The sequence below is a fragment of the Ovis aries genome, chromosome 1, assembly GCF_016772045.2.
Source record: "Ovis aries strain OAR_USU_Benz2616 breed Rambouillet chromosome 1, ARS-UI_Ramb_v3.0, whole genome shotgun sequence".
NCBI lineage: Eukaryota > Metazoa > Chordata > Mammalia > Artiodactyla > Bovidae > Ovis > Ovis aries.
In genome coordinates, this window is record NC_056054.1 from 86,095,873 (window position 1) to 86,109,733 (window position 13,861).

The 13,861-nt window shown below is 33.6% G+C and overlaps 1 protein-coding gene across 4 annotated transcripts in view; it reads left to right on the forward strand.

Moving 5' to 3' along the window:
• Positions 1 to 13,861, forward strand: part of STXBP3 (syntaxin binding protein 3) — a 46,240-nt gene that overhangs the window by 11,792 nt on the left and 20,587 nt on the right. For 2 of the 4 annotated variants that reach the window (XM_042251785.2, XM_004002262.6), the window contains 8 exons: positions 887 to 936; positions 1,545 to 1,626; positions 2,421 to 2,497; positions 5,229 to 5,307; positions 6,541 to 6,641; positions 10,297 to 10,451; positions 12,390 to 12,480; positions 13,530 to 13,654. In XM_042251785.2, the coding sequence (XP_042107719.1) occupies positions 1,596 to 1,626; positions 2,421 to 2,497; positions 5,229 to 5,307; positions 6,541 to 6,641; positions 10,297 to 10,451; positions 12,390 to 12,480; positions 13,530 to 13,654 (659 nt within the window). In that variant the 5' untranslated portion in view covers positions 887 to 936; positions 1,545 to 1,595. The remainder of the gene's footprint in view (positions 1 to 886; positions 937 to 1,544; positions 1,627 to 2,420; positions 2,498 to 5,228; positions 5,308 to 6,540; positions 6,642 to 10,296; positions 10,452 to 12,389; positions 12,481 to 13,529; positions 13,655 to 13,861) is intronic. The other 2 variants (XM_042251775.2, XM_012177592.5) reach the window with 1 other exon arrangement.

The following is a 13,861-nucleotide window of genomic DNA, read 5'->3' on the forward strand; positions in this document are numbered from 1 at the left end:
TTCCCAGTTTTCAACCAGTTGTTCCGTGTCCGATTGTAACTGTTGCTTCTTGACTCACATACAGATTTCTCAGGAGGCAAGTCAGGTAGTCTGGTAGTCCCATCTCTTTAAGAATTTTTCCATTTGTCGTGATCCACACAGTCAAAGGTTTTATCGTAGTGGATGAAGCAGAATTAAATGTTTTCTTGGAACTCCCTTGCTTTCTCCATGATTCAGTAAACATAGACAATTTGATCTCTTGTTCCTCTGCCTCTTTGAAACCCAGCTTGAACATCTGGAAGTTCTCAGTTCACGTATTGCCTTCATGAATCACAGTCTTGTCTTGGTGAAGGGGCTTGCATAACTCAGTGAAGCTATGAGCCATGCTGTGCAAAGCCACCCGAGATGGGCAGGTCATGGTGAGAGTTCTGACAAAACATGCTCTGCTGGAGGAAGAAATGGCAACACACTCTAGTATTCTTGCCAGGAGAATCCCATGGACAGAAGAACCTTGTGGGCTATAGTCCATGGGATCTCAAAGAATCAAACACAACTGAGTGCCTGAACCCTCATGCACCAGAAAGAATGAAATGGCTAGGCCAAAGTGGAAACAACACTGAACTGTGGATGTGTCTGGTGGTGAAACTAAAGTCCGATGCTGTAAAGGACAATAATTATATTAGCCTTTTTAATAATATTTTTAGTCTCAAAAAGTTAAAATATATTATGGTTTAAATGTACCATATAGGTTAAGTATTAAAGAGAACTGATTTTTACTCTTGTATAGGTAAAGCTGAGCAATTATGAAGCTGAGCAGTTCCAAGTGATATTTCCCAGCCATCTTGAACATTTTGAGTAGTTCTAACAATTTATTAAGATTCCTAAGTAGTTCTCTTTTTCTTTGCAGAGATAAAAGCAACAGTGTTTGATGACTGCAAGAAAGAAGGCGAATGGAAGGTAGAATTTACATATTCACATAGAATTTGCATAACACTAGAAACCTTTATTGAGGGCTTGTACATATTTTTTTACTTATTACACTTGTATAAAAGTACAGAGTTAGAAGCATAGTGTTTGCCTTCAAATCTCAGCTTTACCTCCTATTAGTTGTGGCTTCTTGAGCAAATTACTTGATGTCTCTATGCCTCTGTTTCTTTATCTGTAAAACAGAGATGGTAGTACCTCATAGATAGTTATAAATATTAAATGAATTAATTCATGTAAAGTGCTTAGAACAGTGCCTAGAACAATTATTCCACCACAAGCAGCATTTTATGATTTTAAGAAAATTTGATGTTCAACATAAGATACATTTGAAGTGAACAAAGTCTGCTTCAAAGTGAAAATATTGCTTATGTATAATATTATATGACCATATATTGAGGAAATAAATTTCTAAGTCACGAAAGTTAAATGAGTTGAGATAATTTTGCTTGCTCTCCTGATAATTTTATGTTATAAAAAAGGTTATGAATTTGAGTATATTTAATGCACTGAATTCTGTCTTTTGTGAATTCTTGGCAGTCAAATGCTTATACTATTGCTTAATTTATATTCATTTTAAGATATTGCTTCTAGATGAATTTACCACTAAGCTTTTGGCATCATGTTGCAAAATGACAGATCTTCTAGCAGAGGGTATAACTGGTAAGTGTTTCAAATACTCACCATGAATAACTTTTTTTTTAAATTATGATAGGGAGAGTTTAAAGTATTAATAAATTTTAGCTAGTAATTGTGTTTCTCAGGGGATTATGTCTTATTTTTTTAGTAACTCTAGCTATAATAATTATTTTGGACACTCTTTTCTTTGTGAATCTTCAGAATAACCTCTGTAAGTCACGATTTTTCCCTCAGCTGAGACATATAATTAAGTACCCCTAACCAAGACTAAGTCAGTTGCCTTGTTGAGTTTGTTCTTCAAATTTTTTATTGTTATATATATTTGTTATAGTTTTGTATGTTGATGAAGTAAGTTTACTTCAGTATTTTGGCTGATGTTTGTGGTTTTCATGTTTTGTTTTTAAGTGGATAGTAAGATTTATGTCATAAAATCAACTGTTGTGCATATTTCCAAGTGTGTAATACTGACTTTTTAAGCTTCTCTCTATTACCTAGAAGTGAGGCAATTGCAAATTTAAATCAGCTGTAGTGTAGGGTTATGAAAAATAACACTGCCACAGTTTCTGTCTTCCACCAGGCAGGAATGTGTTAATGAGATTTTAATTTTTCTTACATTTTGGGTAAAGTATCAATATCTTGTAATATTCATAATCATATTATCATCCAAAATTCTTCATTGTTTAACTCATTTATTTAAGTTTGCTCTTCATAATAGACTTTTAAAGACAGATATTAAATATCATAATTTGTAATGTGAAAACTGAGACTCCAAGTCAAATATAATTCTTTTGTTTAAATTTTGGACTTTTTTTTGTTAGTTGTGGAGAATATTTATAAAAATCGAGAACCTGTCAGACAAATGAAAGCTCTTTATTTTATCTCTCCAACATCAAAGGTGAGTGTTTTGAATCTAAACAGTATGTTCTTCAAAACTTTCACCATAGATGTGCTTTTCTCTTAGAAAATTTAAAGTAATAAAATGTCCTTTATTAGACAGGTAGTGTTATAAACTAGTTTGTGTAAGAAAATCTTTCTGAGTTAGAAGATTGTTTTATTTGCTTTCTTCTCAATGGGAATATATGTGAAAGAATTCCTTTCTCCCCCTATATGAAAGCAGAATTTATTTGTATAAAACAACAGAGTTTCAAAAAAATAAGTTTCTTTCAATAATTTGGTACTCATGTAGTTTCTAGTCAACCATGATTTTAGGAGAATGGAAGTGTATGTGAAAGAAATAGACTTGGATTAATCTTTCATTAATGTTAGTCACTTCCCTATGGCATACACATATGTATGTGTATACACACATATATGCATGTATGTATATTTTTTATGGGAAAGGAATTTTTAAAATTTATAATCTAACCATGATTTAATTCATACTTAAAGTCAAGCTTTTAGAGTTATATAAAGTATCAGATTCATTTATTCTGTGTAGTATCTGAGAGTGCATTTTCCAACACATCCTTTGGCTTATTCTTGGAATAAAAATGTTAATTTTACAATTTCAATTTCATTTCTTCTAACTCTAGCAGACAGTAGGGAAAAACCAAGATATTTACAATGTAATCTCTACATGTTGGCTGCTGGTAGATTTTAATGACATTTTGTATCTTATCTGTAATGTTATAAGAAAATTTATGCTCAGAAAAAAATGAAAGTTAAAAGCACCATTTTCACATACTAAATTTGCAGAGGGATTAAAAAAAGTGTGTGTATATATTTAGACATCTATTTATTTGTCTTATCTATGTATCTTATCTAGCTCTCAGTATGCATTATCAATGGATAATGGAACAGAAACTACTATATACTGCTAGTGGGAGTATAGATTAATACAGCCATTTTGGAAAATAATTCGCTGTATCAGAACCTTAAAAGGTTCTGAATTGTAAAATTTATTGTTAAAAAAATCCAGAGAAATTCTTAGTATTAACACATAATGGTAGGAAAGACCATGTGACCATTGAAAATGAGATTTCTAGAAAATTTTGATGATCTATGTAAGTGTTCATTTTTAATGTAAGTGACAGAAAGCAGGATACAAAATTAAGTATTCAGGAAAGGATCAAAGAATTCAGAGAAAATGATATCTAAGTGTGACTCCTTTATCTCCCACAACCAACTCCAGTTTCTCTTCCTGTCCTGAATCAATTATCTTTTGGGTCCTGTAGACCTATGGGTGCATGTGAGGCCTTGGACTCTTTGGGCACTTGTAGCGAAACTTGGTGTGAGATTTCCTTCCTCAGGGGCTGGGCAAGCGTCTGGAGACTAGCTACAGAGAGTTCTCAGGCAAGGGTCATGAAATGACAGATTTTAGGAAGAGTTGGTTATAAGAGATCTGTGAACGTGAAGTTGCTCAGTCATGTCCGACTCTTTGTGACCCCATGGACTGTAGCCCACCAGGCTCCTCAGCCCATGGGATTCTCCAGGCAAGAATCCTGGAGTGGGTTGCCATTTCCTCCTCCAGGGGATCTTCCCGACCCAGGGATAGAACCTAGGTCTTCTGCATTGCAGGCAGACGCTTTAACCTCTGACCCACCAGGGAAGCTAGGGAAAGCTCAGATGGGTGGTTTGTTTTCTTTTATACTTATAGTCCTCAGGAGGAGAAACCTGTTTACCTTCTTCTTATGGTACTGCCTCTCTTTAGGTTACTCCAACAACTAAACCTAAGTGTTAGCTGAGCTGACATAGAAGCAACCACACATCTAAGTGGGTCAAGTGACCAGAGAGAGGTTTAGTAAGAATGAGAAAAGGATACATATAGCAAAATACAGGAGCTTGGAAGGAAGGGTGATAATCTGAACAGAAAATAGTACACTTAAGAGTCTGGTGTAACATGTAAAAACTTTCTGAAGCTCTGAACTATATTTTCTTAGTTAAGTAGTTGACTGTAGAGGAGGATAATCACTGGAAATTTTAATAGATAGTCTGGAAGATAAAAACGAAGTATCTCAAAGCAAAAAAAAATCATGGAAATGATGGTGGGAAAGATAAGAGACCTGCAGGATACATTAATGAGCTCTAACAGAAATATACTGGTTGTAGAGTTGCAGGGAGACAGAAAGGAACAGATGGATGAGAAGGTTAAATTGTTTGTTTTTGCTTTCAGACTGTTGTAGCTTGAAAACTACCAGCAGAGAGGCAGATACTGTTAGAGTATATTACCCACTTTCCCTCCTCCTTGTAGTCTGCTAACCTTTTAGTCTTTCATTCTAATCCCTCTTGGCAATTTTAGCGCTTAGCTCACTGGCAGTCTCTTTAGCACTTCTCCAGTAATAGTCTTCGATGGTTTCATTATCTGTGTAGGTAATACTACCCAGTACATTCATTTTCTTCCAGTAGTCTTGTCTTCTATGTTGCTTCAGCTTCTTAGTCACTTGACCGTTCTTAGGTCTCCTCATCACCAAAAGAGCACTCTCTGTTCATATATCTTACCTTACTACTTATTATACTTCTCACTGTAAGTGGCCAGATAACATAGCATCTTAAAAAATCAGTTTGTAAGTTACAGTTTTGACATTTAAGGTTTAACTTTATCATCAAAATAATCTTAGTTATTTCAAAAGTAGCACATTTAAATTAGTATTTGATAAAATGTATATTAACATCCAACCTTTTTTCAGTCTGTAGACTGCTTTTTACGTGATTTTGGAGGTAAATCAGAGCACAAATATAAAGCAGCGTATATCTACTTCACTGACTGTAAGTAGCTTTGTAAAAGTTATTGCTTCGCTATTTCAAATCCTACTAATTATGAAATATTTCTTATGCTAATTTAAAAAATAGTGACTTTCTATATATTGTTCGTTCTAGTTAGGTTAGAAAGAATCTAAAAATGTAAGGTTATTTCTATCCTAATTCATGATAAGGTGATAGAAAATTAAATCATTCCAAACTAGTTTCAAAAGATGGTCATTTTTGCTGGTGTACAAGGGAGAGGGGTTTGACGGAGACAGCTATCCCTCAAATTTTGTTCCAATAACAGGGAGAATTCTTCTTTAAATCAAAGTTACAACTGGGGATTTGACTGTATAATAAAGTATATTATAAGACCCTTTGGGAGATGCAGTGAAGAAACTGTCATCTGTTTGCTAACAGTAAGGGAGAAAATCTATCACATTTCTTTTTCTATGCTGTAGATTCAAATAAAAAGCAGCTTTCTAGCTTATTTTTCCTGTAAATTATTATTTATCTCATACCTAGCAGCAGTTTGCATTTTACAAAATGCCATATCATAAGTATTTGCCATTTAAGTAACCTTGTTACACAGAAATCATGTTTATGGAGTTGATAAACTTTAATGTGTGAAGCCTCTCTTAATTTAAGGAATCTTGAAATTAAAGAACATCGTGTTAAAAGATAGTAGAAGCCAAAGGTTAATACTCCAACCTAGATTTAGTGAAACTGTAAGCAGTTAGGTAAAAGGCAGGAGCAGGGGGAAGATGGCTCTAGGGTGCAGAATTTACTAGTTTGGAGGCTTAGAATTTCCTCACATTGAAGAAGGCCCTATAATGCAAGGAGAGATGAAAAATTTGTATGGTGCGGCTATACTTAGTGGCAGGTATAGAAAAGTGTAAATTCCTAAGAAGCTCTGAAAGTCCTTCAAAAGTTTATTAAGTCCTTAGTTTGGATATGATTTTCCTTCCTGACAGTTTTAGCTTGCTGTGTTAACAGCTCTATAACAAAACACATCTTGGTTATGGTGGATATGAATGGGGAAGATGGAATTTCTGTTACAGTGCTCATTACTGGAATTTATCTGCTGTATAAAGTGAAAAGCAGTATTTACATATTATCTCTGTCCTCACAGTAAATTACTTTGTGAAAATCAGTAATTATATATAAAAATAAATATTCTTGGATGTTGGAATGACTTATTCAAAAGAATGAAAATTTAAATGCAGTTATATACTTTGATGTTTTTCCTCCTCTCAGTCTGCCCTGACAGTCTCTTTAACAAAATTAAGGCTTCTTGCTCCAAGTCAGTAAGAAGATGTAAAGAAATAAATATTTCCTTCATTCCACTTGAATCTCAGGTACTTTCTACTTTTATTTTTTAAATGTTTTATTAAAAACATTTTTTTTGAGCATTGAAAGGCTTATTACAAGGGTCAAGCAAAGAGAATGGGCAGCTTGTGCTTAGAGTAAAACTCCTTTTATTTTGGATTATTACAAACTATAATTAAAAAGAGTTTTACTCTTAAGCACAAGCTGCCCATTCTCCTTGCTTGACCGTTGTAATAACGATTTTAAAATGCAGTTTTATGAACTTATTTGCTAAAAAGACTTATCCTATTGATATTTTATGTGTTGTGTATATGGTTAATTTTAAATAATCCACAAATAAGCATTTACTCTGATGAAGGGAGGAACATGAGTACTAAATTGGAATATAGCATTAATAGTAAAATTGGACTTAAATTTCACATCTCTAAGTCCTGTGTGTGTTACATTATGAAATCAAAAGATTTTGAGCATAATCTTTGTTAAATGACTCCAAAGAAAAATGTTTATATTCTGTAACCATTTGTGATATTAAAACAAAATTCTTTAGTAAACTGTTTACACAACATTATATAAACTATCATTTATTTTACTTTATAAAATGAAGGATTCTCATAGATTTGATTTGCCTTTGGAATAGTTAATGAGCCTTCAATTAATAATAATAATTACAAACACATAGTACTTTCTCTGTCAGATGCTTTCCTAAATGCTTTACATAAATGTATTCATGTAATCTTCACAGTAGCCCTATGAGTAGATGGTAATTCTGTCTACATTTTAAAGATGGGGAAATCAAAGTGGTTAAGTAACTTGCCCTAATCACTCAGCTAGTGTATTGTTTAGCTCTGTTCTCTGTGTTTGGATTCTAATATTTTGTAGAATTGGAATAGTTTACTATTTCTTAGAACCATAAGGTTGATATTTTAAGAAATAAAAAGGTCCTGGATAATGAATTTTTCTTTTAAGCTGTTGCTGTTTTTGATGAAGGCCATAATCAAAATCATAAAATCTTTAGATATCTGTTTAACATTAAACTGTTTTCTTAAAGTAACAAAGGTTACTTTAAGATTTTTTTCCTTTAATATATTATGTGCTACTGCTAAGTCGCTTCAGTAGTGTCCGACTCTGTGTGACCTCAGAGATGGCAGCCCACCAGGCTCTGCCGTCCCTAGGATTCTCCAGTCAAAAATACTGGAGTGGGTTTCCATTTCCTTCTCCAAAGCATGAAAGTGAAAAGTGAAAGTGAAGTCACTCAGTCGTGTCCGACTCCTAGCAACCCCATGGACTGCAGCCTACGAGGCTCCTCCGTCCATGGGGTTTTCCAGGCAACAGTACTGGAGTGGGTTGCCATTGCCTTCTCCAAAACATGAAAGTGAAAAGTGAAAGTAAAGTTGCTCAGTCATGTCCGACTCCTAGCAACCCCATGGACCGCAGCCTACCAGGCTCCTCCATCCATGGGATTTTCCAGGCAACAGTACTGGAGTGGGTTGTCATTGCCTTCTCCAAATATATTATGTAAGTTTAGTTTAATACTCTAGAAAATGGGAATAGCCTCAGTGCAGAGATACAGAAGCAGAAAAGTGCAAGAAAGCAGCAGGATTATGGATTATTAGGGGTGATGGTATGATAAATAAGTCTGTAGGCAGGCTGGGACCAAGTTGTAGGAGGCACCAGGTTCCATCAAGAATGATGGTGGAAAATGGACAGATACAGAAGAGTACCAAAGTCTTTAAGGAAAAGTAGAAGTTGGGAGATCATTGAAGGGAAATTGGTAGTCAAATATGATAGTCTTCCAAAGAAGAGAAGTTGTACGTTAAACATATTTAGAAGTTGCATGGAGAGAAAAGTGCTTGACTTCTCCTAAATCCATGAGTCAAAGGGATTAAAGAAAACTCTTTCCCTTTCAAAGGGTTTAATTAATACTATCACATATAAATTAGGACAATTAGATGAAAAGCATCAATATAAGAAAGTTTGTTTATAGTGGACCTTAGGGAGTACAAAAATCTGGTATAGTTAGTGGAGAAGGTGCTAGATTGTGTCTAGATAGAAATAGATCTAAGCTAGCTATAATTTAGCAAGAAAAGTAAATGGAAGTTGTGAGTGGAGGTAACAGAGAGTTCCTGTATTTAAGGAACTGGTTGTGGGTCACGGAGATGAAGAAAGCATTTGGTAATAGTCTAAAGGAACACATTATGTTGGTGATGGAAAGTAGGGGGAGGAGAGGGAAGGAAAGACAAGATGTGAGTGTAGAAAGAAAACCAGCTCCAGAGTTCTACTTGACTCATTGGAATATTAGATGATAACTTAGATTAATTTAAGGTGTGATAACAAATCTCCAAATCTCAGTGTTTCACAACAAAGTTTATTTCTCATTCATGTTATTGTCCACTGTGGTTTGACTGGGTCTTTGCTCTATATCCTCTTCATTCTGGGATGTAAGCTGAAGGAGTGGAGTTAACTCTTTTCTGGGACATAGCAGAAAAAAAAGAGAAATGGTGGAGTCATACAATGGTTTTTAAAGCTTCTGCAGGGAAGTAGGCACATGTCACTTCTGTTCACATTCCAGTGACCATAGATAGCCTGATATCCATGAGTGGGAAGTATACTCCCATAAGGAGAGGCCCTGTCAGGAAGGGCAATAAATATTTTTGAACAGATATTTTCTACTGCAGTGGGATAGAATACTGTGAGAAAGCCACAGTCCAGCTGTAGGGTACTTGTTGGCAGTTATGGCAGCTAAGACTTTGAGCAGGACAGACATAAACAGCACATTAGCTTTAGCTCAGTCTCAGTCCATGTTCAGGCTCCTCCTGTTAGTGATAGGTTATGGTCAGAGAAATGTATTACTTTGTGTGAAAGGAAATGCAGGGAAGTTTATCCATAATTTATTAGTTAACCTATATTATTTATTACATGTCTACTTTTATACTCAATACATTAGACTAAGGGGGATTACTACCGTTGTTTAAAAACAAAATTAAAATTAATTGAATGTGAAACTCTCACCTCCAATTAGAGCGCCTGTTCTTTTGTATTCCTCAAATAGCACAATAGTAAATCTCTAATCCAGTTCTTTGCATGTAGGTAAATGCTTTTGTTAGTTGAAAAATGTCTGTGAGATTTCACTGTATGTATACAAAGACCAGTACTATGTCTGGCACAATGCTGTGTTCTTTGAGGAAGTATTTCTCTACTTTGGGAGAGAAATTTATTTATACTCTTAGTATCAAGAGTATAAGCTAAGGAATTGAAGATACATATTAACTTTGGAAAATTTATAGGTTATTCTCTGATGGGTTGAGATTTCAATGAATGTCAGATATATAGACCAATGTTGGCTTTATTTCTTCTTGCCAGGTAATTAGGTTTCTGTTGTTCTTTGACTACCTCAGATCCCTTTATTTGCTGCACAGGTAGAGAAAATCCAACAGTACAATCTATATATAAAACAAGAACTGAAGGAGAGAGGTAGATTAAGCAAGAAAGGAGAGTGAGAAAAGGAATGAAATCAAGATGACAGAGAAAATGAGATTTAATTAAGGTAAAGACACAGTTGTTTCAGGAAACAGCATGGTTAGTACAAGTATTTTGTAGAGTCCCAAGGAATAACTGTGCTTTTCTTAATGTATATTTTTAATCAAATTTCTAAATTGACAGTGTGACTTTTTTGGCCTAACTTAGGTATATACTCTTGATGTACCAGATGCATTCTATTACTGTTACAGTCCAGACCCAAATAATGCAAGTGGGAAAGATACCATCATGGAAGCAATGGCTGAGCAGATAGTTACAGTATGTGCTACCCTGGATGAAAATCCTGGAGTAAGATATAAAAGGTAAGGCACCCAATGGTATCATCATATGTTATGCTGTCTATCTGCTCTTCGGTATAGAGGTAATGTCTCTGTGCTTTTGTGTGTTGGTTTGCAGATTTTCTTTATAACATTATGCTGTATATATAGGAGATTTAAAGTTTAAGGCTTAAATTTCAGAGTAACTGACAGCCTCTGTTACTGAATTTCAGAGCTTAAATTTTGTATGATTTACATGAATATTTTTCATGAGTTTAAGGAATGCTTTTGAAGTATGTCTTTGTTGTCCTTTGGGGAATACTGTCTTACATTTAATGTTTCGTTGAATTTCCACCAAATTGAAATAGTCATAGTATCTGGATACTGGTTATAGTGTCTAAATATCCATGGTATCTAATTCCAGTGTCCATTTTAAACAGATTTGGGGTTTTTTTTTAAGTTAAAGTTTGACTTTAGTACTATGTACCTTTATTTATTTGCTCCTTATTAAAAGTAAAGTTTACTATAAAGTGCATAAATTATATTTATGTGGCTTGATAAATCATTCCAAAGTGAACACAGACATCTGACTTCACCCAGGTCAAGAGATAGAATACTAACAGCGTCTCAGAGGCCCCCTTTATGAGGCCCCCTTTATGATCCTTTTTGGTCATCACCCACTGTCTCCTCCTCAGAAGTAACTGTTATTCTGACTTCTAACACATATTTCAGTTTTGTCTGATACTGAACTTGATATATATATGGGGTCATGATATTTTTTTATATCTGGCTTTGCTCAATATTATGTTCTTAGATTTTCATGTTGTTCTGTATAGCCAAATAGCTGGATTTTAATCTCTGCTGTTTACTGGCTTTGTGATTCTTCTGCCCTCAATTTCTTTGTATATGAAATGGGAAAAATAATAGTAATCACCTCATAAAGTTGTTTTAGGATTAAATGAGTCAATATCTATAAAGCACTCAATATACTGCATGGCGTTAATGAAATGGTAGAAGTAAATACACTGTACTACTGTTACTACTAATAATAAATAATATAACTTGTTTCTGTTTTAAAGTGTTCTTTAATTTAAACACTGACATTTGTCAAGGTAGTTGGCGTAATTGTTCAATTTCAAATTCATGTAATGCTTTATATTTAAGTTTCATTGTCCTTAACCATTTAAAAAGTTTTCTTAATTACTTAGAAGAAGTATTGTAAATCTCCTTAATTCAGATGTGACCAGACAAGCTCTTTACTCATACCTCGAGTGTTAGAACCATTAGATAATTGGTCAAGTAATTTGAAGAGTAATATGGTAGGAAAGTTGAAAACGTATATACTATATGACCCGCAATTCTACTTTTAGAAATAATATACCTAGAGAAACATTTACATGGAGATTTATGTATAAAGATATTTGTTTCCATGTTGTTTGCAATAGTATAAAATTGAGAATGACTTAAATGTCCATCTTTAGGGGAGTGAATGTGTAAATCCAGTATAATCATATGATGGAATACTGTATAGAACTAAAATGAGTAAATATTTTTGATGTGCATGTCAACATAGATCTCAAACATATATGACAGTAAAAACATATACTGTTAAAATACATATAAAACAGTAAATATATGTATAATTGTAATGATAGGAAGAATATACATCAAATTATGGTAGTAGTTGCTTTGGGGCAGGAGTGGCTAGGGGTAGGAGTGAAGACTGGGAATTGGGAGGGGAATGAAGAAACTATAGTTTTATTTATATTTATTTCATATGAAAAAAATCTGAAGCACATATGATAAGGTTTACATTGATAAAATCCAACTAATTGATATAGCATTATATTTATTTAGTATTATTATCTAAATTTCTCCATGCTTATAAAATCTTTTAAATTAATTTATGGTTAATTTTAGAATTCAACTTGATAATTTAAAGTATGTCTTGAAAGATAGTTTGAATATCTTTTTCATTTCTAGTAAACCTCTAGATAATGCCAGTAAGCTTGCTCAGCTGGTTGAAAAAAAGCTTGAAAACTACTACAAGATTGATGAAAAGAGCCTAATAAAGGTAACATATAAAAGACAAATAGTGGTTATGCTTAAAATCTGACTTATTTCTTTATCAACCAAGGAAACTGTTGTTCATTTATTTTCCAGTATTGATGTGAGAATTTTGATTTGGATATCACTGATGTAAATGGTAGTAGAAATCTTAATAGACAATGTGGTTTAGTGGGGAAGATAACAGTTTTGAATTAAGTTCTTTGTCCAGATCCTTGCTCTGCCATTTAAGTCATGTATATATCAATTAGCAAGTTATGTTAAGTTTTTTATCTATAAAATGGGGGTAATAGGAGAATACCTATTTTATAATATAGAAGATTAAATGCATTAATACATAAAAAGTTTTTAGAATAATCCTTGCAGCTGAGTAAATGTTTAATAAACATAGTTTTTCCTTTTATCACCAACTCTGTGTTCTTGGACATATTTACTCTGAGTTGTATTTTCATATAATATGGATCATATGATATGTACTTTCATTGGTTGGTATGAGGATTAGGCAGATTAGCATGTGTTTGGCACATATAGGAGTTTAATAAATGACAGCTACTACTATCTTATCAAGATAATATAATCAAAGACTAAGATTGGAACCTGGGGAATTCCAGCATTTGAGCTTGGGTTGGGGAGAGAGGAGTCTGAGTAGACTTGACAGAGGTGGTATCAGAGGACTAGGAAGCTTAGTTTAGTGCAGTGTGTAACATAAAGAGCTCAGGTAATATCTTCCTTTCATAACTTGGATCAGTTTTAGTGTTTACGAAGCTGAATTCCAAGAAAATAGATTTAGTGAAAGCCAAATGTTATATTTTTAAAAGAATTTTCACAGTATCATATTATTAAGTAAGCCTGTTAATCTAATTATGAAAGCTTTGGTTTTGTAGTCTTATTTTCTTCCCCTCTTGTACCTCTCATATTTTTCTTTTTAAATATAGCTTCATGTTTAAGAATGTGGCAGAACTTAGGATAAGTCTGATTTTGTTTTCTAAGATATTAAAAATGTGTTCACAGAAAGAAATGGAAGTTTCTTAAGATAATTTTATCTTGTTATTCCAGGGTAAAACTCATTCCCAGCTCATAATAATTGATCGTGGCTTTGATCCTGTGTCCACTGTCGTGCATGAACTGACCTTTCAGGCAATGGCATACGATCTACTGCCGATTGAGAATGATACATACAAGCAAGTATAACTTGAAGGGAATATCTAGGGCATATACAAACAGGATAGGATGTTAGCGTTTAATGATTCATGCAGGCAACAGAAATCTAAAGCCCCTATAACCTTTTTTATTCAAGGCTTTAATCTTTCTCTTACACTTATAATCATAATCTATTAAAAATATCCTGACCTTGTTAGTTAATAGGTAATTTAACTGCTTTGAAGCTT